The sequence below is a fragment of the Sardina pilchardus genome, chromosome 20 (assembly GCF_963854185.1).
Source record: "Sardina pilchardus chromosome 20, fSarPil1.1, whole genome shotgun sequence".
NCBI classification, from domain to species: Eukaryota; Metazoa; Chordata; class Actinopteri; order Clupeiformes; family Clupeidae; genus Sardina; species Sardina pilchardus.
In genome coordinates, this window is record NC_085013.1 from 18,637,499 (window position 1) to 18,662,608 (window position 25,110).

At 44.5% G+C, this 25,110-nt stretch overlaps 2 protein-coding genes across 4 annotated transcripts in view; both read right to left on the minus strand.

Annotated features, from left to right (window-relative positions):
- galnt16 (UDP-N-acetyl-alpha-D-galactosamine:polypeptide N-acetylgalactosaminyltransferase 16) overlaps positions 1-9,607 on the minus strand; it is a 29,856-nt gene extending 20,249 nt beyond the window's left edge. The window contains exons 1-2 of one of the 2 annotated variants that reach the window (XM_062522787.1): positions 9,493-9,607; positions 533-714 (exon numbers count right to left, since the gene is read on the minus strand). In XM_062522787.1, the coding sequence (XP_062378771.1) occupies positions 533-714; positions 9,493-9,495 (185 nt within the window). In that variant the 5' untranslated portion in view covers positions 9,496-9,607. Of the gene's footprint in view, positions 1-532; positions 715-5,653; positions 6,414-9,492 lie in introns of those variants that run through there. The other variant, XM_062522786.1, reaches the window with a different exon arrangement.
- An 882-nt stretch (positions 9,608-10,489) lies between these two features.
- vps39 (VPS39 subunit of HOPS complex) overlaps positions 10,490-25,110 on the minus strand; it is a 37,641-nt gene continuing 23,020 nt past the window's right edge. For both annotated transcript variants that reach the window (XM_062522237.1, XM_062522236.1), the window contains exons 15-24: positions 24,933-25,019; positions 23,592-23,665; positions 23,025-23,241; positions 22,337-22,465; positions 21,114-21,216; positions 20,457-20,502; positions 19,883-20,032; positions 16,797-16,931; positions 16,356-16,447; positions 10,490-12,052 (exon numbers count right to left, since the gene is read on the minus strand). In XM_062522237.1, the coding sequence (XP_062378221.1) occupies positions 11,971-12,052; positions 16,356-16,447; positions 16,797-16,931; positions 19,883-20,032; positions 20,457-20,502; positions 21,114-21,216; positions 22,337-22,465; positions 23,025-23,241; positions 23,592-23,665; positions 24,933-25,019 (1,115 nt within the window). In that variant the 3' untranslated portion in view covers positions 10,490-11,970. The remainder of the gene's footprint in view (positions 12,053-16,355; positions 16,448-16,796; positions 16,932-19,882; positions 20,033-20,456; positions 20,503-21,113; positions 21,217-22,336; positions 22,466-23,024; positions 23,242-23,591; positions 23,666-24,932; positions 25,020-25,110) is intronic.

The following is a 25,110-nucleotide window of genomic DNA, read 5'->3' on the forward strand; positions in this document are numbered from 1 at the left end:
CCTATGCTAACCCTATGTGTTAAATTCCCATAGGGTTACATAGGGGGTCAAATACTTCCTTCCCCTAGCATTTAAGGAAAACATTTATCTATTTACGATACATTCTTCAATCACAAAGAAAATTGGTGTCCTTGGCGGTTTGATTTTTACTCATTTTTTGAATTAAGGCATTAAGATCAATTGTCAAATGATGATTTTATATTCCTGTTTTAGCATGGTATCAAATACATGTGCTCCTCACTGTATATATATATATATATGTGTGTGTGTGGTATGGTGTGTGTGTGTGTTTGTGTGTGTGTGTCAGAGTTGAACTCTTTGTAGGTTTACACATGGGAAGGTGTGAGTGTGTGTGTGTGTGTGTGTGTGTGTGTGAGTGTGTGTACATGTGTGTCTGTCAAGTCAAGTCAAGTCAATTTTATTATCCCACAGGGGGAAATTAAGTTGTGTCTGTGTGTCTGTGTGTGTGTATATATGTGTGCGTGTACATGTGTGAGTGAGCGTGTGTAGTGTAGTGGTGGTGCTGGGTCACCTGTAGTGGCGTGTGTCTCTGATGGGCCGCTCACTGCCCAGGCGGTCGCTCTCCTGCAGGTTGAAGGCATGTTCCCTGTACGGGTCCTCCCCAGGCTTCAGCTGCTTGCTGGACAGGTAGGCCTTCTCATCAAAGCTGCCCACCAGCTGGCTCTGCAGCTCCCCGTGAGGGGCATGAGTGACCTGCAGACACACACACACACACACACACACACACACACACACACACACACACACACACACACAGCGGTCACACCGAGTGGCACGACCACCATCTTGTTCGGCTGTGTCGAATTTAAAGTAATTTAATTGTAACTGAAATGAAGTCATGGCAAAATAAAATGTAAAAAAATAAACTGTCCTTGTTGCATAGCGCCACTGAGCAGTTGGAAAAAACAGTGCAATAAAATAAGCAAGATAAATGCATTCTACCCCTTTTTCATTTACAATGTCATCATCATCAGTGTCAAGTTTTGTAAATAACTAGACTAAATAGGAAATAAATATCGCAAGCCAGATTGGCCACTTGAACAACCATGCACATAATCATTCAGAGTATTTCTTCTAAAGTCTATTTTTGCACAGTGTAACCTGGAGACAGAATGCAAATTATACATATTTAAACAGCCTAGCTACAAGAAATTCAATTAGGGTGTTTGTTGGTTTGGATGAAAGAAAGACACAAAGCATGACACAATTACAGCAGTATCTCTTACCGACTCTTATTTACTTGAATAAGAATACTACATGTTGAAAACTGCACAAAATTGTATAAGGCAAACAATAACCTTAAAGCCTCTAGCCATCTGCAAAACCAAAACAAGAGGAAGGCTATCAAACACAATCTGCAACATCCTCCAGGACTGAGCATATGAACATCAGTCCGTTCTCAGACCCTTAGCCAACGTGAGCTGCAGCTAGCCGCTGACTGAGCCTGGTCCCCTCCAGACGTCAGAAAGGTCACGTATCAGATTACTACCCCATCACCAATAGCGCTCTGGAGGCTCAGGCGGTCTTTGGTATTATTTGCCCTCAATGGTGCCTTCCAGGCAGCGCTGCCTTCAAGGCACTACTCCCCTCAGTTTACGGGTAGGATGAGGGTTAAGGGGGTTAGGGTTAGGAATAGGGTAAAGGTAGTGCCTTTTAGGCTGTGCTGCCTGGAAGGTGCCGTTGGGAGCAAAAAACACCATTGAGCGGCTCAGGCCAGCGCAGTCATAGCCCATCAGCTTTCTATCAGTGTAATTACTCATTATGGGAGTCCTGGTCTACTTGCTGCCAGCAGTGGGAAGCTCACTGAAGCTCTCACTGTATGGATGGATGGCTGACCTCTGTGTTGAACCGAGCGGTCCAGATTAAGAGGGTGGCTAAGGTATATAGCGGTGCTGATGAATCTGAACAAGGGACATGCGTGAGATTTGAACTCGTTGCAGAAAACATCTGGACGTAGCTGACAGCAAACAAAACTAAAACGCTTAAGAGGACGGACGTCTCTCCACACTCGAGTAGTCATGGATGTAGGAAAACAGGTGGCACACTGGGAAATCTTCAAAAGACAACACGGAGAGCAGGAAAAAAAGAGAGGAGAAAAAAGAGGGGGGTGAAGGGAACGAGAGAGAAGGAAAAAAGGGGGTAGGGGGGTGGCATTCCTCAGTGAAATGTTATTAATTGGCTGTCAGGGGAATGCTTTAGTGCGCGACCAGTTTTTCAGAGAGTATGACCTCACTCTCATTTCTGTGGAGAAAGCCCTCTCACAGTCAGAGTGAGATACTCCGCATTTTACACTGCTATATGTTCCGCATTATACTGTACAGTATGTTACACTGCTATATGTTTTTGAAAGCCTGAAGACTACAAGACTGAATTTCCTGCGAAACCCACTTTTCCTTTGAAGCACAAAGTCAAAATTTGAAGAAATATGATATTTTAAAAGATATGAGTTGTAGGTGATATATTTCAGTTAGTTGTGCTTTGACTTTACTGATATTAAAAAACCTCAGCAAGCTACCCTGTCTCGCCCAATGTAATATATTGAGGCCCTGCTCTAAGGGGTCCTTTTCCATTTTGAAACAAAATAAAAAGAATGACCGTGGCTATATTCCTCGGTCAGACCAGGTCTGCACCTCAGGTAAACATAAAGGCAAGTTGATGGAAGCAGACACTTGTATTTCCTTCAGAATTCGAGGAGCATTTCCATCATTTCTGGAGGCTTTTGGGCATTGAGGAAGAGCACTGGGGTAACGACAATTGCACAGCTATTCCTTCTGTGTTTTAGAGATAGAGATTTATATCACCCAAGATCTATCATGTGCCTAAATATGTTGAGAATGGGCAAATAAAATACAATAAAAAAGCTATTGACAATAAACTGCAGGCATATATCTCCAGATATTAACATTGTGAATATACAAAAATAGGAGTCTTAAAATAAAAGCCCTTCGATACTAGGGCAGGATATGCCAAACACAGCAGCATACTTCATCCCCAGGGGTACTTTTCTGGCTTTAGCGCACACATATATTGGAGATGTCGAGATGTGAAATTACGTCTAAAATTAGACAGAAATCATGGGAGACTCTCAGAGCTGATCTGACTTTCAGAAGCCCCCAGTTTCTGAAGTTTCATAGAAAGATCCTACTGGGAGCAAAGGGAGAGGATGAAGGACCCAGATCCAGTTTATCTAACAAACTTAAGTCATTAAATAATAACAATGCAGATGGTACATTCTTCAGAAATACAAAGTTACCACTGCAGCGCTATGTGGGACTACAAAAGAATTACATTATTCACCATGGCCACAACTCATTGGATTACAAAGCTTTACACCATGTGACTGTCTGACAAAGAAAGAAAGAATGAAAGAAAGAGGGAGAGAGAGAGAGAGAGAGAGAGAGAGAGAGAAAGCAAGCAAGAAAGGTTTAATGTGCTATGGTTCTAAGTAGAATCTTCAAGGACTGCAATGTTTATCGGCTTAGAGTTGGTACTTTTACAACATCTGATCTAATAAAACTATCTGACAATAATATAATAAGAAGGCTTTTAAGAAAACCAAACATTTAAAGAATGTCTCTACATAGAGGTACAGCGTGCCAGGCCTTAAAAGCTTATCGCATATCAAAGTGTGCAGTGAGAGAGCAACAGGGTGTCTAGGGTTACCTCGCATGTTTGGCTCTTGTGAACATGTCTCTTATTAAACTTGGGCCCACGCTGGCCTGAGACACCACTTGCACTGGGGTCACATGCTTTGGGCCGCAGCCAGGCACTTCACTGACTGAGACATGCTATTGGCTTACCCACTCCTTAACCAAGAATGCATCTCTAAACAATCAAAGCTGTAGCAAACAAGGAGTGATAAGGCTTATTAAAGATACAATATGATTCAAAAACCAACATTTATTACTTGATGACACTATTTTGACTATCTATGCAACTACCTCTCATCATTCTAGCAAGGTTTAAGTGTGATGGTCTATGTTCTAAGGTTGGCCAGCTGTAAACAGAAAAAGCATGGTCAAGTCAGTGGATTTTCTTTGTCACATAGCGACCGTTAGTCATGATGACATACTCCAGAGGTTTTGGAGCACACGGCACTGTTACCATGGAGCTTTGTAACGTGGCACAAGGATGCTGATTTTCACTGAGCTCAACTGGGCAGTTGAACACTGCCTGACATACAGTATGGCACAGGGCAATCGAGGCCGAACTCTTGTCTGATGGAGCTTAGCCTATATTCAATCATTCTGAACATCATGGCACATACAAGTACATACAAGTAGGCTACTCCTTGTCATTATTTTTCCTCGCTGAAACTATGGGATGACAGGTAGGAAGCCATGTAGCCCCCGAAGCTAATATGTGTCGGTAGGCTACCCTAGAAGTCAGCTTTGCTTACACTAGCATCGCATTACCAGACCACCAAGGCCTTCAACACTCGCACACTGATGATGATGATGCAACCTCACAAATATATTATTATGCACATTACAGCTTTCAATAGGTTTTAAATGTGTCCGTCCATGTCAAGAATTTGGCGTCTTAAATGTCAGACGATGGTCCAACCAAATTCGTTCCCGAGGATTGATATCCGCCAGCGTCCTTTCGCACAGCTGTCGCCATTCAGTGCCTACTAGACTTGTAAAATACCAGGAACGGAGAATGTTGCGTCTCTGAAACACATTCCAACCACACTCTGTGCTTTACGGCTTTGTTCTACTCATTATTAGTGGAATAAACATATGTTACGGGCAGAGTAAAGCTGTCAATCAGAAATAAAAAGCCAAAGACCCCTCATCAAACATGTAACCCATTGAAATACCAAAATGGTGACATATAGCCATATAGTTTGCCTTGTGTCATTAGTTGTCAAATGTGCTACACGTAATACAAACTGGACAGCATAAGTTAGGCTACCACGATAGAAATACGAACCAGAGCTAATTATCGACCACACACTAACAACGTAGGGGGGAAAATCACAATATCTGTATACTAGTCTAGGTCTCTATAGGAAGGTGTGTAAATAGTAAATATTTAGAAAGAATGACAGCAGGCGCGCAATCTGCCCAAAGTTCGCTTGGCTGCTGGCGCGCGTTAAACATTAATGTGACTTAAATATAGCGACACATGAAAGTCACTGTAAAAATACAGATTTCCTTCTTGTCATGTTTTCGTTGTTTATTCAAATTCATCTCCACATGCACTGACTACCCGGTTCCACACGGTTCAAACAAACGCCTTAAGAAAAGGGAAAGCACGCGCGCAGCTCGCACCTGCACCGGTCTTACGGAAAGCCTCTTACAAGGGCCACGTAAAACCAAACATGGATTTCAGTCTTAGCTGTTCTTATGCAGCTAGGACTCAGAACAACCGGCAGCAAACACACTACGTTAAATATGACATCTCATTGTGGTGCTGCCAACGTTTTGCTCCCAATGTTTTGGCCAGCCAGGCTACGATGGCCGTGTTGTTTGTGTGTAAACGAAGCTTCAGCTTTGCGTCCGTCCAAACACGGAATACTGGCGCATCAACATGCAGCACACACTCTCCTGCAGTTCACCACTTCAGTTCGCGTCTCATCTTGCCAGCTGAGCAAATAACCGGACAATTTCATCTGCGCCTCACTTACTATCAGTGGAATGGTCCGATCCTCTCGATGTATTTCCACGCGTCCGGCAGACCCTTTCTGCCCGTGCGATTTAACGCCTGCAGCCCGCGGCTGCGACGCCGAAGAGGCGGATGAACGTGGTTTATTGTCCTGCCACAGGTAATAAAATGTGCCCAGGATCCAAGCGACGGTCAGAATAGCGATGGCGTTGGCCCGAATCCTGCGCATTGTGAGCCCATATGGAGGGCTCCGGACTTGTGCCCTGGTGGATCCGGTTCGTCTGTGTTCTGGGCAGTGTGTGCTCGCTGCCCTGTGATGCTCTGCGCAGCGGCTGTCAGCTTCTCTGGCTGCAAGCTCCTCTGATGGAACTGAGATCCCTATAGAATTTTCCGCACTCAGAAAAGCCCGGTCCTAGCGCCGTGAGATTTTCCCTGGTCAACGTAATGCGCGCATCATTGTCAGCGCAGGGTCAAACATTTTCGCCTTTATCGTTGAGGTTTCAACTGTAGAAATGAGCATTTTTGACATATACCGCACAGTCTTCAGCTGTTGATAGGCGGTTTGCCAAGGAACAACACGTTTCACTATGTTGTCTTCGTATTGGTCATACGTCATGTATCTACAAAATGAGCAGCGAAAGCGGGGAGAATCCGCATTTGTTACATGAAGAAAGAAATCATATTCATCGCATGCCACTTTATGGACAGACTCTCTTGGTTTTGGACGCCTTCATATTTTTGCTGCACTCAGAGATTATGGTTTCGGATGAGGTCATTCGCACCCCACCTACAATGTAGAGACTAGTTTAATACTATGCAGCTGTCTCTACAATATCAGAGAATTGAGAGTGCCTTTCCCTCAGTGTAATGAAAACTTGGGGTGGGGGGGGAGAGAGAGAGAGAGAGAGAGAGAGAGAGAGAGAGAGAGAGAGAGAGAGAGAGAGCGCACCATGTAAAGTAAGAAGGGTGATTTCTCCCATCTTCCAATTACAAAAAAAAAAAAAAAAATACTGATGGCTTAATCCAGTCCTATAATTATGTTTTATTCAAGACTGTGCACCTTGATAAATATTTACAGAAATAGACGTTTAAATACGTTACGGTTTATTGCTTTAACATGCTACTTCCTCGAACCACTGTCATAATTAATAATTGACTGAGGTGGTTGGATTTCTCTCCAGAGTGGCGTATCTGTTTCTGGCCTGCCTACTTTGTTTGTGCACCAAATCCAATTATACATGTAAGCCCAGAGCTCGGCGCTCCCAGCATAAGTGGTGCATGAACCGCGGCCAAGAGCCGCCTAACACAGAGATCAAGGAGGACCTTCTCAGCAAAGGTTCAGATTCGCGTTTAGGGCAAATAGCAGACCGTGAGTAGGGACTGTCATCAGTCTGTGTCGAGAGAATACAGCAATACAAAGGAGCGTCTGTGTGGAGGGTTTGATGTTTCACGGGAGATTTACCTAGATGAGAGCGCAGGGAACGGGGAAACCGGAAAAACACAAAAAAAGAGGGCGCATTTGTGAACGAAGTAACATCTGGAGTCTCCAGCGCAATGTATAGCACCCCGCCATTCATATCAACACTGTCGCTGCTCCTCCGGTGACGCGGCGCGGTGCGTCTTCTGGCCGCCGGACGGAGCGGAGCGTCGACCTCCTCTGATGAACTCCACCCCGCTAACCCGCTACCCGCGCCAGAGGTTCGCCGCTGGCATTTCAGACATCTGTGCCAAAATGGTGATTTCCCAGAACGAGGGAAACAAAGACACACACAGTCAACACACAGAATCTTTGCTCTTGCTCTCTCTCTCTCTCTCTCTCTCTCTCTCTCTCTCTCCCTATCTCTCTCTCTCTGTCTCTCTCTCTCTCTCTCTCTCTCTCTCTCTCTCTCTCTCTCTCTCTCTCTCTCTCTCTCTCTCTCTCTCTCTCTCTCTCTCTCTCTCACACACACACACACACACAGAGCGAATTCCATGCTACTAAGGAATTCCACTATGATAACAGTGGAAATGTCCAGCCTTTGACCAGCAAACATCCTTGGTCTCCTCTTGGTCTTTTGTGTCACTAAGTCTCTAAGTGAGGTGTGCAAACACAACGTGCAGATTCCCAGACGGGTCCGACTATACGGACCCCTATAAGATATTTTCAGACATAGAGGAGGAGGTGGGTCCGGAGAGGGACTTAAAGCCGTCTGTTTAGGAAGGGAGCACATGTAAGAGTGGGCTGGGTGAACAGAACAGAAAGGGGTCATTGTGAGATTATGGCCGGCCCGGCACACTCGCCCTTCCTTGCCCCCACCACCACCGAGGGCGGATGGCTTTTCCAGACCTGACAACAAGGAGCGCATGCTGAAATTAACGGCCTTATTAATAAACCGGTTATAGAGACGGTAGTATCACTAGCGTCTGAGCGTCTGACTGTGATGCATTAGTCAGGCCTAAGGGCTGGCACAGGACATAGTGAGGACGGAGAGGTCCCACAAGTGTTGATCTCACATCTCTGAGTGAGTGGAGCGATCAAATCTGTTGGTGTTATCCAGCAGGTGCCACATACTACAGATACGTTCTGCATGCATAGCACAATCACAGTAACCAATTGCTTAAAAGGCTGACATCTACCAAACACATACAAATGTAAAAAAGTGTGAAGTTGTAAGCACCCAAGGCATGAAACAGCCTGCATTTCTGCTGCTGAAATAGACAGCCTAATTTATTTGAAAGGTGTTCTGATATACAATCTCTGTGCCAGTCACACTCTGAGCCAGCATATTTCAGTGTCAGTTGAACTAGTGTGTCCTGGAGTAGAACAGAGAGAGAGAGAGAGTGTGTGTGTGTGTGTGTGTGTGTGTGTGTGTGTGGTGCTCCACAGACCTATGAGCATACGAATCCCAGGGCTCAAAGGAGGAAAAGTGATATAACCGAACTACGGAAACAAATAAATTTGTGTGTCAACGCCGAGTGTGTTTGTATGTTTCCAAATTCCCCCGGGGTTACGCCAGCACAGGTCTTGCTGACACACAGGCCCGCCTGCCACAAAGTCCAACCTTCATTGATTTCCCCTCCAGCTCTCAGAAAAAGAACTTTCCTCGTCCACGTCTGCCCACCGCTGACAGCAAGCGGCTCTAATTCACTTGTTTATCACTCTTCAGCATATTTCACTCACGCAGCGCCTCCAAGAACAATACACTGGAGGAGACGAGCAGGCGAGGGAGGGGACGGATGAGATCATTTGCACTCTTAGAGACACAATCATTTGCAATCCATCCTCATCACACACTGGACGGCATCAACTCAGGTTTAAGTCTGGGTCTTTTGGTACGGCACTCTGATGCGGAGTCTCTCCTGACTGGCTTCTGGAGAAGACCTCGTCGTCCAGTCGCTTTGGTTGGTGGCCATATCTGTCACGCTGGCAAAAAAGCTGCAGGAGCAAACCCTGGCCAAGTCACATCCGAGTAGCCGTGACTAAAACACTTCTGCGGAGAGCCGGCTGTGGCCTCGCTAGTGTGGCTGGCGCGGGGTAGTGTGAAAGTCCATTAGAGGATATGCAACCCTGCGCTAATACACCACAGCACTCAGGCAGGGCATTGGCTCCGCAGAGATGGCGCTCAAGGGACTGGACCACGAAGGGCGAGATGCCATGTGCTCTTGCACTCAGCTGCGCAGTCACGCACACGCACACACACACACACACACACGGGGACCACACCAATCACCAAGTCATGACTCCTAGGGGACCACAACAATCCCTGTAAAGCCCAAGACAAAATTCTCTGCACAGAGACAATAAAGATCAAATCAAATCAGTCAATCACAAACATCATGCCTCCTAATCCTCTTTGAGATTACATGCAAAAACAGGCTTACCATTAAAAAAGTGTTACATCTTAGTTTAGCTTATTTCATAACTCGTATGGTATTCTACAACTTTCACATACAGTAAGCAGTGGCTCAAGAGTGGATTAGCGTGCAAGGCAAGTCAGTGTTTTCCCAGCAATTCTCTCCAATCAGGAGATCATTTCACCTCTGCACTCTCTTTCTCTGTTCAATTATTTAACTATTTAGCACCATTTTCCAGTTTGGAACAAGTGTTTATTTTGGTGGAGTAGTGGTAGTGGTGTGTGTGTGTGTATGGGGGGGGGGGGGGGGGTCATGTCCCCCTCACAGTATGAATCACCAAAGCATTGCATCATATGCTCTTGCACTCAACTACTCAGGCATGCGCATACACTAGGGGACCACACCAGTGAGACTAAATGGCACAAATGCATTAATATAGTCCACAAATGGGATATTCTTTTAAAAACTGAATAATTTTGCAATTGAATTAAAAACTGCAATTTATATTATCTACAAAAAGCTATATAAAATCAAATCTGAAAATAACATATATTGACGATTATTTGATTCTTTATTTTCACTCGTGTTTATCTGTAAAGTGTACTTGGACCTTGATAATTCTCAGTGAAATGGATAGGATGTGTCCAACCGCGGGTTGATGTCCACAATGAGAAGCGAATCTCAAGAGAGCTTAAGAGAGCTTAATAGACTACATGCACATAATGCTCTCTGTGAACTGGTTTCCTGTGGTGCCAGGTGTGTGTGTACCTGCCGCTATAGTTAATCTAATTAGTCTACACAGACCCGCTTGGGTGTTGCACTAGGGAATCAGGAATAAAGAAGGATTTATGTGCGTGTTAATATTGTTATTATTATTGGGCAAACAAGATATTTAGAGTCAGAGTGAAGGTGTAAAGAGCAGAATATAACAGATGATTCACAGTTTTAATGCCTCACCGGAAATGCATGAGCAGGATGAGCCTTTTGTGCAGCTAGTCTAGAACAAGTCAAACACATTCGTTCATCAAGTGTGAAGGTGATGCAAGTTTATTAGCAATTGCCACAGCTTCCAACTTCGTTTTAAAAATACAATCTTTTCGCTCAGAGACCATCTCTATACAGATTGCGGAATTTTGCATGTCTGTGAAACCATGTTAAACAACAGTAACAGTCAAGGTCGAGAAGGGCAACTAAAAAAAACAAAAATGATGGAAAAAACCAAACAAACAAAACAAAAAACAGATGGCCGCAGATGGACAGCCAAAGCTAAGCAACAGATCACAGGATTAGTATGACACAAAACGCACCTCCTGATGACAGTGCCGTGGTCTGGTGTCCCCTGAGACCCGCCCCCCTCCCCAAACCCACCAATCATTACAGCCGAAACATTCCTGCATAATCATCAGTTCTATCTAATACCTTCTGTCCCCCTTGCGGTGCTAGATCCGGCGTTACAAATAAATACGAAACCATAAGTTAGATTACACACAGGCCCTAAAGTGCCATGCTCTTGTGCCCTAGCATTTACCACAGTGCGACAGTTTCTGCATCTAACACAGCAAGTTGCTGTAGCTGCTGTATAGAACACAGGCGTGTACAGTACTGTACGCTGACATACTTCAATAAAGATGGGGGAAAAAATGTGTGTAAGGAAGTAAAACGAAAAAGAAAAGAAAAAGAAAAAAAGAAAAAAAGAAAAGAGAGAAATGTAAGCAACAGCGGCAGGGCAGGGCCGGGCCGTGCTCGAGAGGCACTCAGCAGCGCTCTCAGCCTTGGCCTGTTCAGAAGGGCCTCTCGCCGGCTCTATTGTGTAGTTGCAGATAAAGCTGTCTGGTGTCAGGTTTCCTGCTTGGCGCTGCTCAGTGCTGCTCAGGGCAGCCAGACCTAAAGCTATACAAATAGAACACCGAGTCCAAAAGCGAACGCTGTTGGCCATCGGCGGAGCTAATAGGGGCTCAGACGAGGCGAGCAACAGGCAACAGAGGGGACAAGATCACTTGTTTATAAGGTACACACACGCTGCAGAGCTCGACAGAGAGTGTTAATGTGCAAAACAAGACATGTAGAGTTAGGAACATCCAAGCATACACAGAGGACTGATGGGGGGGTGCTTTTGGGGCTGTAGACTTTTCAAGAGGCTCCGCAGAGTTCATGTTCTCTCACTGCATCTGGCAGACCTATTTCCTCTCTTCAAAAGTCAGGATTGGGCTCTTGTTGCCTCTTTCCAGTTCAGGCAAAATGCGGTGCCCACTCCCCTCTCCCCTCCCCAAGACTACACTCCGATCATTCCAACAGGGTCACTGGAAGGCTGACAAAAGGCTTGAGATCCATGTCCTTCAGTTGTCCCAGGCATATTCTTATTTCCCCACAGATGAACGAGTCACTATAAAACCTTCAGTTTTTTTGTGAAATCTGTGCACCCGCTTGAAGTCCGTAGGGGTCTCTGTGGGGGGCAGAGACGCGGTGTGTCCGTGTCGCTGGTGTGCCCGCTGGGTAACGCGGGCATCACTGCTCCGTGGGACACACACTGCGGTCCTTGCAGCAGAAGTAATGCACCACCACACCGTTAGGATACCGGGCAAAGGCACTGTGGATGCAAGTGGGTGAGAGACAGATGAATGTTTAGACAAATATAAATATATTTTTGACCACTGATGGTCATGGTTAGCATAAAAAACAAAGATGAGTACATAACTGTAGTGTGCAGTCAATGGGGTCAGCAGCAGATGTACTCAAGCTTTTCACAGGACAGGAGTGGTCACAGGAACAAGCGATGGATTCACTTAGCTGTTTTTTATTTCAACTTCATCTCTGATTCAGTTTAGAAATTCAAGCTTACGAGACAGAAAACTTGTTGTGCAAATGTGTTAATGGGCAGTATTTCCTGTCTATTGTTGTTCTGGTACATTCCAATTGATATTGGGGCAACAAAGTTTTTTTTTCTGGAGGCATCACGAGCAGAACGAATGGAACCAGTTATGAGGTTGCCCAGCAACACAACTGAGAAGGTTGCTTAGTCTCAACAACTTTAATATCAAAGTATCAAATATAAACTATCAAGGCAATTTTGCTACATGAAACATTAGATCCCACTAAATGTAGTTGTGTACATTTACAATTAAATCAACTTTATGTAAGGGCTGCTTTCTTTCAGGGTGGGCTTTATATTTTCCACTGTCAGTCCACAATGATGCACAACCTGTCTAGACTGTCCATGGAAAGTTAGTCAGGGTTCAAAATCGGAGGGTAAATGGCCAATAAAAAGTGTCAACATGACATGAAAGAGAGTCACAACTGGAAGCACAAGCAGAAGGATTAACAGGAAGTCTACACCGAGCGCGTAACTGAAGGGCCCTGTGCACATAGTGTAGAAATTGTTTTAGAAGACTGGTGTAATTTTTTTAAAACGTACAGTACACACACCGCCATTACGTCTGGTGTAGCAGGTTCTATTGGTTTTTGTTGCCGCAGACGTAATGCGAACAGAACGTTTCAGTCACGTACAGTGTAGGCTCCCTGTAAGAGTAGTATTCTTTTTAAACCAAATATTTGCTTGTTTGTTTGTTTGTTTGTTCAGTTTAAGGCCACATTAACAACAAAGGTTATTTTTTGATACCAAAAGAGCTTTCCGCATGTATGAGTTTGAGAAATAAAAACGCGAGCAGATGAACGGGATTGTGGGATTGCTGTAAGCAAATTAGTCGCAAATCCTTTGGGTGCTCAAACTCCCAACAGGAATCCCTGTGAGACTGAACTTTGGTCACATTGAACCTAGATTTTTCTATCTCACCCTCTGTTTTTCTTTTTTCCCCTCAAGTGAAATGGGAGAAACGGTCATAACCTTTAAAGAGAGCTGCCTCATTCTGACCATTTCTGTCTGCTCATGCCAGAGTCTCTCAGCCTAGAAAAGCCTGGCCTGACAATTACCACTGACCACACCACAGAAAATAAAACGTCCCTGATAACAAGAAATTTGAAAAAGACACTAATTATAATCGGCTATTGCCAGAGTGTCCCTATTGTGGAAATGAACACAATGAATGGACTACTGTGCTGCTTTCCTACTGCGGTTTTACAGTAAAACAGATCAACCAAGGCAAGAAAATCTGAAACATACAAAACTGCTGACAGGCTGCAATCATCTACTCATCGAGGTTTCATCAAGCTCAGACGAAGCCAGCTGGCTGTGGCATCATGCCCACAGAAGCTAAGGGGCTTATGCCCACTCAAATGTTTTGATTTCACTTTTTTTTTTCCATTATAGGTCAAACAGATTCTACAACGAACATCATAAACCACATCTCAAACCATCCTGGGCCTTTCCCTGTGGTCTTGATTACCTCCAAAGCAGGTCTGAACGCACGCAAAACTCACTGTACTGTACTCTGAGTTAGAGCATCAATCTCTTTCTAAATGTGTGCAAATTAGGTTTAGCTTAATTTTTAAGCAAAAATAACCAACAAAACAATTATCCATCAACGGACTGCCACGTCACACGTAGTTGCCGATACCTGAGTAGAGTGCTTAAGTAGAGTCTAAAGTAGAGTCGACTCGGTTATGGCCAAGTGTGCCCTAAACTAATTAACGAATCCGATGCAATGTCTCACGCAACTCACATAAACTTCAATAGCCACAAATTTATTGTCCAAAATAAATAAACTTGAGGCCTTGTTACTCTCTGTCTGTGATCTTAATTCACCCGCCTTGAACAAAGGCAACAACTAGCAAACAAAACATTTGGAAAGAGGGATGTTGTGAGAAAGTTAATGGATGAATGCAATAAAGATACTAATGCAGCTAGTTAACCTCAAATCAAATGTTCAAATGAAGCTACAGTATATTAATGTCATATGGGATGGATAATTACTGTTGGGATGGTTGTGAAAGTTAACCCAGTTAGAAACTTAAATCTATGGTTCTATCAGAGACAGACTAGACAAAAAAAAAAGGCTCTGGACTTACTTTCAAACAAGCCCACTACTATTTGCACACACACACACACACACACACACACACACACACACACACACACACACACACACACACACACACACACACACACACACACACACACACACACACACACACACACACACACACACACACACACACACACACACACACACACACACACACACACACACACACACTCTATCATGATGATACAGGCTCACAGTACTATGCCAGTGAAATGATCACATTCAAAATAGTCAGTCAGATTTCACAAAAATGATTATTACTGATTCATATAAGTCAGTTATTCATCTTGATTCATGTAATACTGTCTATGCAGCTTGGCAGCCTACTCATCTAACATTAGCTTTGGGACTGCAGTTGCACAGACCAATGTCATGTCAATTGCATCACAAAATAGTCGCTCATTCTTTGTTATTCAACAATGAGGCAACAACCTGTCTGTTGGAACCAATTTCTGTTAGGGGGGTGGGTGTTGGAACGGATGGTGTGTGCATGGTAGCCTACCTATAGCGCACATGAGCGCACCCTGGCCTAGACCCTTAAAATCAGCAGGTTGGATATAAATATATAAATGATAGAAACAGTGGTTCAGGGGTTTCACCTCCAAGAAGAATTGTCAAATTCTGGTTGCTAAACACACCATAAATGTAGTTTGAGATGGACATAAACACTAAAGACTGGCCATCTTCTGTTCTGGCATGCCCACGGACCCCCGTAGCATTTGGGACGCCCCAACATTTCTAGCTACGCCCCTGACCTCAGTATACCTCCTGACTATGGCCTTGGGTACAATAGCTTTAGGACCCCAGCAGGGACACTGGCGGCACCCCATCCGTTCAGCGCATGTGCAGATCATAATCCTGTTTTACAACGATTGACGACACTGCCCGATCTGTTCCACTCTTGCGCCTGTGCCGCTTAGCAAGACGTCTAAGACAAAGATGTTTTGGTGTATGGTTATTTGAACCGGAAAAAAAGAAATGATTGAATGGTAAATGGGCCTATTTCATGATCATAGACCACAGGCCTTCAGTCTTTTATTACAGTGTAGTGCTGCCGAGAAAGACAGCCCGTGGGAATAGGAGACTTGCTCTTGTTTGTTTACTCTTATCGTTTATCGCAAATCATTAATCACATCACCTAGTCGCTAATATCACTGGAATTACCTAGCTCCAGTTCAGCTCTTGCACGTGATATCTATCTGATTTATGCGTGACTACTCTGTAGTACTCTGTGAACAATTCAACAGAAAATAATGGCTGTGAATTTGGACGCATATAATTACAATATATTTTTTAGGGGGGCTTTTGATCATCTTGGGTTGACTTCAGCCCTCCCAAAATGGGTCAAATGATGTCCCTGGCAACATGAAATTGGAAAATGTTCAGAGCATTCAGAGAACAAAACTAAACGGTTTCATATGAATCCTTTAAAAACAAAGTATTCAATTTAAAGTCAATCAGGAAACAACACAATTGCATCATAAAGATCCCTCAAAATCCCCACAATAGGAATCACATTGTGTCATTATGCCTGTTGATGCAATGTTGACATTGAGATCATGAATGCTATACGTCATGTCTGACTTGAGCATGCATTTCTGTTTGGTGTTTTGTTCATTTTTGTTTGGTGTCCGTCTGTGCAGTGTCACGGGTACGCTGGTGATTACGCCGCTCCGTCCGGCATTAGGCTATTGGTTTTGTGTAGCGACTTGTTATTTTTAAAATTAGTTTGTTTGTCTTGGTGTCACGGGCACGCTGGCGACTACGCCGTCGCAGCTCCGTCTAGCCTCCGTTGTTTTATGCATGTTTCTTGTTTGTCTGATCGTTTGTTTTACAGCACTTTGGTCAACTGTTGTTGTTTTTTTAAAAGTGCTATACAAATAAATTGACTTTGACATTGACAGTATTTACCTATTCCCAATTTTCTTCTTGCACACTCTGCAGGTCTTCTCCTCGGTTATCACGCATTTCACCTGCTGGTGGAAGATCCTCTCCTCTTGCACCTGCATACACAGATAGACACACACACCCTTTCAACTGTATGCACCCTTTGAGCTGAATGTCTTATACACAAAACACTACAAAACGAATAATCGTGATTCAAACGGTCAATGTTGAGATCACAATTATTTAACACGATAACTCTTAACGATTTTGGAAGACTCTTTCATTTTCTGAACTTTAAATTAAATTGAATTTGAAATTTCAACAGAAAAAACAAAAACACAAGCAGAAAAGATAATTTACAAAAGTCACAAACAAAGGTGTTTACTGGATGTTGTTTTGATGATTGTCTAATAAAAACCGGCGATTAATTAGCTCAGCAGCAGGGCCCTGGTCCGAGGCTCTTACCCGTAGGAACTCGGCCTGCAGCAGACTCTTGAGCACCTGGTTGTAGCGCTTGCCCTGCGCCGTCTCCTCCAGCACGCTCTCCAGAAACACACGGATCTCATTGATCTGCGTGTTTGCCGGGAGCAGGTTGATGGCCTACACACCCATAACAGGGGAGTGACAAAGTGGAGGCATACAGGGTGAGACAACAAGGCAGACAAAAACAAACGATTGCAGAAAAATGTGACACCGCTTCGCCAGTTTTGCACAGACTGGAGAACACAAACATCCCCAAGTCTGTGATGTGCACAGCACAGTTTGGTTCTCCTGCCCACCAACCAGTTCAAAAACCGGCAACCGTTGCAGCAGAAATAATTCCAAAATTATGCAGTAACGACACTAGCCCAACACATGTACTGGACATCACTTTACCAGGACGTTAGTAAGGCTGTGTGTTCCCTAGCCAAATAAGGGCTTTGTAAATGGGGGGGGGGGCATCGGCTTTTATTCTGCCAAATAAAGAAGAACGCAGAATGCCAAATGAGGGGGAATGAGTGAGGCATGACGGAGCAACACAAACCAGTAGAAGACGACCCACAGGAGGCATGACGGAGCAACACACACCAGTAGAAGACGACCCACAGGAGACAGAACAAAGTGGAAAGTCGGGAGGCAGACAGACAGATGACGGAGATGTGAAGGAAAAGGAGATGAAACAGGCATGGGGCTGACATAAGGCACTGGGCATGTGTGTGTGTGTGTGTGTGTGTGTGTGTTAGTCTGGTGCTGTGGGCTGTGCACCAGGCCTGCAGTGTGTGTGTGTTAATGCGGTGCTGAGTGTGGGCTATGCGCTAGGCCTGCAATGTGTTACCGTGTGTGTGTGTGTGTGTGTGTGTGCGCGTGCGTGCGTCTGTGTGTGTGTGTGTGTGTGTGTGTGTATGTATGTTAATGTGGTAGGTACTGTGGGCTGTGCAGCAGGCCTGCTGTGTGTTACCCGTGTATGTGTGTGTGTGTGTGTGTGTGTACATGTATATGTGTGTTAATGCGGTAGGTACTGTGGGCTGTCCAGCAGGCCTGCTGTGTGTTACCCGTGTGTGTGTGTGTGTGTGTGTGTGTGTGTGTGTGTGTGTGTGTTAATGCAGTACTGTGGGCTGTGCAGCAGGCCTGCTGTGTGTTACCCGTGTGTGTGTGTGTGTGTGTGTGTGTGTGTGTGTGTGTATGTTAATGGAGTACTGTGGGCTGTACAGCAGGCCTGCTGTGTGTGCCGGCGCGTGCTGGAGTCCCCGCTGTGGGCCGGCGCTCTGTTGTGGCTCTGCTCCGTTCCGCACCGCTGGCACGCCCCCCCCCCCCCTCCCCCCCCGGCCCCCGGGCCCCACGCCAAGGGACGTAAAACAGCACACACGGTATGGCACATAAAGCCAGGGGGGCGGGGAGAGGAAGGACCAGGGGAAGACCCCCGCTACACACACACACACACACACTTCAGACCGCCGCGCGCGCAGCAGCGAAGAGCTTTTCATTATTCAGCTCAATGAAGTCACAGGGAGCGGAGAGACAACAGCTCTGATTCCGTGCTGTTGCATCATTCCAAAAATAAGCTCTTGATGACTTGTGAAAAAAAACAAGCAAACAAAAGGAAAACGCTTGATCTGAAAGTTTCAAAACTCTTCCAAAGACTCAAAATTTTAATCAAGTTAACTAAGGAGGAGATTGTTTTTAAATATGTGAACCATTTCCTGAAAAGAAATTGTGCCCCTGACTAGGGAGGGGGGAAAAAAAGGTCTAAATTCACGGCGCCACACAAAGCTCTTCATTCAATATGCACACGGATCCACCGGACCAGCTTGAAGAAAAAGTCCGGCTTGTAAAATCAGGCATTTTTATGGAGCAAGGGGCATTAAACACTGAACAAGCAATCATAATGTGAGGAAACACCCTCCCTTGGGCTCTCTGCAGGCCAAACGCTCGACTATTGACATAACCGACCACAGAGGATAACATGTGTGTGTCGTTTATCCAGAAATCAAATAAAAATATATAGTGACCACCACAAAGCCTACGAGGGTTATGATGCATCTTGCTAAATGCTGACTGGTTTGGTAAACATGTTTGCTTCATAGAGAGCTAATTGTAAAAGTTTCCAGAAGGTCATATACACTACTGTCTCTGAACGTTTAAAATGAAACTCGTTGTTGTGTTTAAGTTCCAGCTTTTCACGGATTGACACCTTGCAGTAGGGTTATGCACATTTTGTACAAATCAAGACTTAACGATAATAAAAAATCTATTTATTATGTATGTTCTATACTCTACACCTAATTAACCTATTCACTTATCATGTATACAGACCTTACTGCTCTGTAACTGACCCTAGGCAGATGGGTCAGGCCCTTGAGTCCTAGATCTGCCCAAGGTTTCTTCCTATTTGTATCTCCAATTCTAGGGAGTTTTTCCTCGCCCCTGTTACTCATGGGCTCTCTCTGAATGTTTAACACCCTGTAAAGCGCCATGAGACATGTGTAATGTTTTGCCGCTCTGTAAGTCAAATTAAAATTAAAATTGAAATGTACTGGGCATGTTCTTCCCTTGGTGGTGTTTAACATGGTGGATCTGGGTAAATGGTGGGCATGTTCTATGTTCTCCCCTTGGTCTTGAATTTCCCCTTGGGGATCAATAAAGTATCTACTGTATCTATCTGATGGTGCTTAACATGGTGGATCTGGGTGTGTGGTGGGCACGTTCTATGTTCTCACCTTGGTGGTGTTTATCATGGTGGATCTGGGTGGGTGGTGGGCACGTTCTATGTTCTCACCTTGGTGGTGTTTAACATGGTGGATCTGGGTGTGTGGTGGGCACGTTCTATGTTCTCACCTTGGTGGTGTTTATCATGGTGGATCTGGGTGGGTGGTGGGCACGTTCTATGTTCTCACCTTGGTGGTGTTTAACATGGTGGATCTGGGTGGGTGGTGGGCACGTTCTATGTTCTCACCTTGGTGGTGTTTAACATGGTGGATCTGGGTGGGTGGTGGGCACGTTCTATGTTCTCACCTTGGTGGTGTTTAACATGGTGGATCTGGGTGTGTGGTGGGCACGTTCTATGTGCTCACCTTGGTGGTGTTCAGCTTGCTGTGGTGCAGCTCCAGAACGTGCAGCGCCGCCTGCAGGTTGGTCTGGGGCTCCGACAGCTCCATCTTGATGGGGCCGAGGCAGTGGACGTCTGGAGGGGACAGGTACATGCGCAGCAGGGACAGGTAGACCTGCATGGGCATGGACATGGACATGGACACAACACACACAGAGGTTAACACATAAGGCGTGACACCAGTTAGTCAGGAAATGAAAAGTGTTTTTTTGTTAGAAAGCTTGTTCGCTAAATTTGGCGCAGTTAATCCAGATACATTTCTGAAATATTTGAGTTATCTCAACAGCAATCAATACTGCCATTCAGTCATTATGAAACAATGTCACCACTATAATTCATATACTATGAATAACAACATACACTGACAAAACAACAAGAAAAAAAAAATCTAAATGGCTGAAGTTCAGACAATATATTTTAAAGTACAAAATGGGCTAAAAGTTGTACTTTGGATGCTGAATGTCTTAAATAAAATGAAATATGAAAATATAAAATATGAAATATAAAAAGTGTACAATACTCCAAGCCTCAGTACTCACATCCTTATTGCCATCTGTTAGCTTGTCGTAATGCTTATGACAGTATCTGTGGGAAAAGATAAAGAGAGGTATGGACAGGGCAAACAGCAGTCACAACAAGCATTTTCTAGAACTTTCTATGGTCAGCCTGGCCACACAATAACAATGACAGCAGCCATGCTGGGTCCACTAACAGGAGAGCTACACCAGGCGTGTAACTGAAGCGTTCCGTTCGCGATGCGTATGCTGCAGCAGTTAATAATCACTATAATCAACGGAAGTCGACATACCAAATGCGACAGTGGGGCGTACGCACGAAAAAAATAGATCAGTCTCCTAAAATTTATTTTACGCGTCGTGAACGGAGCGCTTCAGTTACGCGCCTGGTGTAGCTCCCCTGTAATGCATGAGGCCTCCTGATGGACCAACAGATAGATAGATAGATAGATAGATAGACAGATAGATAGATAGATAGATAGATACAGTAGATAGATAGATAGATGGATACTTTATTGATCCCCAAGGGGAAATTCAAGGTCCCAGCAGCTTAAGACACCACACACAACATACATTACAATGTAAACAGGAAAATACAAAGCAAATCAACAAATCAACATGACTACAGTAACAACATGGCCGCCGTAGAGGAGGCCGGCTGGAGAGTGCTGCGCTACTTACTCCTCAGCCATGTGTGTGTCGTTCAGGATGTGGACGTAGATGAAGAGGGCCTGCTCGTGCTTCCCCATGCGGCCCAGCAGCAACGCTCGCTCCTCAAGCAGACCTGACGCACACACACACACACACACACACACACACACACACACACACACACACACACACACACACACACACAGACACAGACACAGACACAGACACAGACACAGACACAGACACAGACACACACACACACACACACACACACACACACAGACACACACACACACACACACACACACACACACACACACACACACACACACACACACACACACACACACACACACACACACAACATTTTAATCTTAGGACCTCTAACGTTATGAAACACGACATTTTCATGAAAATAATAAATACCTAATATGCATCTTTAATGTGAATCAAAAGTGTTCTGGGAAATATTTATTACTCTTATTAAAACCAAGCCGTTTTGTTACGAATGTGGAATGCCTCGTGCTTATCGTTCAGATAATGACAAATAAGAAACTTTATAAAGGGAAAAAGAGCTGGATGAATGTTGATCATCATAAGCCCTCTGTTTAGCTGAATGAGTCCACATGACACATGACTCTACCCTGTGGTCAAGGCAGGGATTTCACCATGGTCATGCTGTTCCTCTTTCTGGCCTTGTGAATATTGCATGTTCACAGCCGCTGTGGCCTTCACGGAAAAACAGGCTGGTAGAAGAGCAAGACAACAGGGTCAAGATGTTGATTTAATGGGGGTTAACTGCTAAAAAACACATTCATTTGAATGTGTTCTCCATGCATCTGATAGAATTCACTATGTGTTACTCTAAAGTGGCTCTCAGATATTTCACAATGAGTTGTACCACCTCATGTTTTGTACTTGTTTTATTATTTATTTTGATATTGAAGTGATTAGTAATTCGTCTTCATAAAAAAAAATAGCGGATGCTCCCGGAGTACCTGCCACTAGAGAGAGTCCGTACCCCAGTTTGATTTAGCAAATTACACTCGCAGAGTATGATTGATATGACATGGGTGAGTGCATTAACATGTTTCATACTACAGTATGTAGGCTTTTATTTGTAGCGTCTCTAGGTTAATATGACCTCTGTGTCAGTCATCCACAGCCCACAGCGAACACTAGATAGTCACATGAAACTCATTAACAACGAATCTCCACTACACTGAACTCCTTGGGGGCTACTCATGACTCACCATCAAAAGGAAAGTCGCTGATGAGTCGTCCGGGTTCGTAGTTGCAGGAGATCTCCAGGAAGTTGAGCAGTTTGTTTCTGAACTCCCCGAGCTGTCCCTCCTCAAAGCCTGCTGCTACCGCAGACACTCCTACACACCAGGGGCAGGGGGCGAGAGAGAGAGATGGACAAGAGACAGAGATGAGAACAGAGGATACACGCTGATAAAGACAAGGCAATGACAGGTGAAGAGAGAGAGAGACAGAGAGAGAGAGAGAGAGAGAGAGAGAGAGAGAGATCAACGGAAATCAGCAGAGTGAAGATAATTGTGTGATAATCGGATGAATATTTATAACATACATAATATCGAGGGCTGAGAACCAAAGGGACGTAAGTGACATTTCACCAACTTTACAGGAGAGCCAAAACAAATCTAACTGCTTCTATATGTTCACAGTTAAAGACCTTTGGTTTTTGTTCAACAACTTTATATTTATAAATATTTTACTTCTATAATTTTGTCAGCTAGAAAGAGCTCATCAAGAGCTTTCAGGTGATATATATAACTCAATTTTGACCAAAATGTCACTTACGCCCCTTTGGTTCTCAGCCCTGAATATATATTATATATTATAATATTTAGAATACAAAATACAATAATAATAATGTTTAATCTTCAGGTGAGTGTTGAGTCTCGGCGGAGCGCCTACCCTGGGGCAGAGAGTTGAGGTACTCCTTCATGAGCGCCTGCACGCGGTCCAGGTAGAGCAGGATGAGCACGTTGTGGAACTCGGGGCCTGACTCCTCCCACACGTGCACGATGTGCTCCAGGTACGGCACGGCCAGCTCCTTGAAGCCCTCTTTCAGGAAGTTGAGCACTTTGTCTCTGGGCAGCGCCTCCACCTCCGGGAGGTCCTCCGTGAAGATCTGCACCCGAGAGTAGTGGATGGACAAATGAGACATGTGTACAAATGGATGGACAAGTGTACACATGCGTTACAGCTGTACTTTTGCGGCTAATTTACTGGGGTGATGGTTAAAAAACTACCAGGGTGATTAAAACTAACGAACGAGAATAAAAGGGATTGCGATCATAACTTCATGACAGTGAAATTTATACTGAGCTATAAAGTTGGGGGCTTATATTCTTACAACAGGGAAAAAACCTCCTGGTAAAATGGAAGATTAGAGGTATATCATGCGCTTTGCGATTCTGTCTGCTCTTTGGAGCTCACATTACAAGCGTGCCCAGTCATCTCATTACTTCACCCTTGTACCTTGAGGCCATCCTCGGGGCAGGTTTTCAACACCCAAGGAGAGAACTCGAAAATGATGCCAATGTTTTCCACCCCTGAAGAAACACACAGTAAAAAATAATTAGGTCGGGCTCATGTGCGGCGTTTCGGGATGAATAAGAAATGCGAGTCTTGTTTGTGATGGCTGTGCATATGTGTTCGTTGTTGAGGCTGGTGCATCCAAGTTGGCAATGTCATACAGCTACGAGGCACTAGTGTTTTCAAAAACTTTCCCCTTGATCCTTTGCCCAGTGGATCCAGACCCAGATTCACTATACGACATAAGCACAGCGGATATTAAGCTGTAGTAACAGGCCGGCGACAGGCATGCAGGCCTGAACAACGCTATCTAAAGCCGCTGCTCAGCTTCACTTTCATAACGCCTCCGGAGGGCCAGACAAAATAAGGAATGCTCGGATTACATTTGTATTAAAACTTTTAATAACGGCCAGGCTCACAATTACTGCTGTATACCCACCGTGTCAGTGAATTTTCCTCTAGCTCTAAGCCATACCAAACATAGCCAACCCTGCTATGCACAACAAAAGAGAGAGCATTAAGTAGGCTATGGCCTACCCATTCTGATTCTGTGACAATCATTTTAACAGCAAACCATCTGCTTCAGTAATTAGAGCATGTCTTATGTGCTAGCTTGTTAAGTCGCGATCGTCAGTGGCATCACGCAGATTGTTTTAGCACTGGAAATACTCATCAATAAACATCTGCTGGAGGACACTTTTGACTACTACAGGCCCATTATTCAAACGTTCCCAACGTGCTCTGGATATTTACTGTTCTCTTTAATACTACTAATAATAAAATAAATTAATACTTTAATACTTTAAAAATAATAAAAGGCTGATGCCAATGCTGATGTGGAGCAATACTGGTACCTTACTATATAGCCTTTATGGCATTTTTTTTATGATTTTTTAAAAAAACTATTATAATTATCTATACACTATAGGGGGAGTTAAAATATCCAGGTAAGCTAATGCCAAGAAACACTGACCCAACAACAACCTATTCCAGAGCATTTAATAGCCATTCAGACAAAATGGCCACACAGGGGAAATAAATAGTGTATGCTGAGCAAACGCAGGGCTGATCCGCGGAGTTGGCAGAGGCCAGGGAGGAGCGGAGCGAACTCAAGGTCGTCTGTGTTTATTTGTGGGATACACAGCGTGCTTGTGCGTGGTGTAAACAAACATGACCAGAGGCAGGAGGAAATGCAAGTGTGTGTGAGCGTGTGTGTGTGTGTGTGTGCGTGAGAGAGAGAGAGAGTGAGTGAGTGTATATGAAAAGCGTCTGTGCAGTGCTCACCCAGTCTCTGTAGGTATTGGACTGTCCTCTCATGGCCCTTGAGTGGCGAGTTGGCCTTGGTGGACTGGTCCAACAGGACCTGCAGGGCTACAGGGGAGAGGACAGCGATGAAGGCAGGAAGAAAAACAGAGAGAAAGAGAGAAAACGACAACAGTGAGTGGTCAGTGCAAAAGACAGT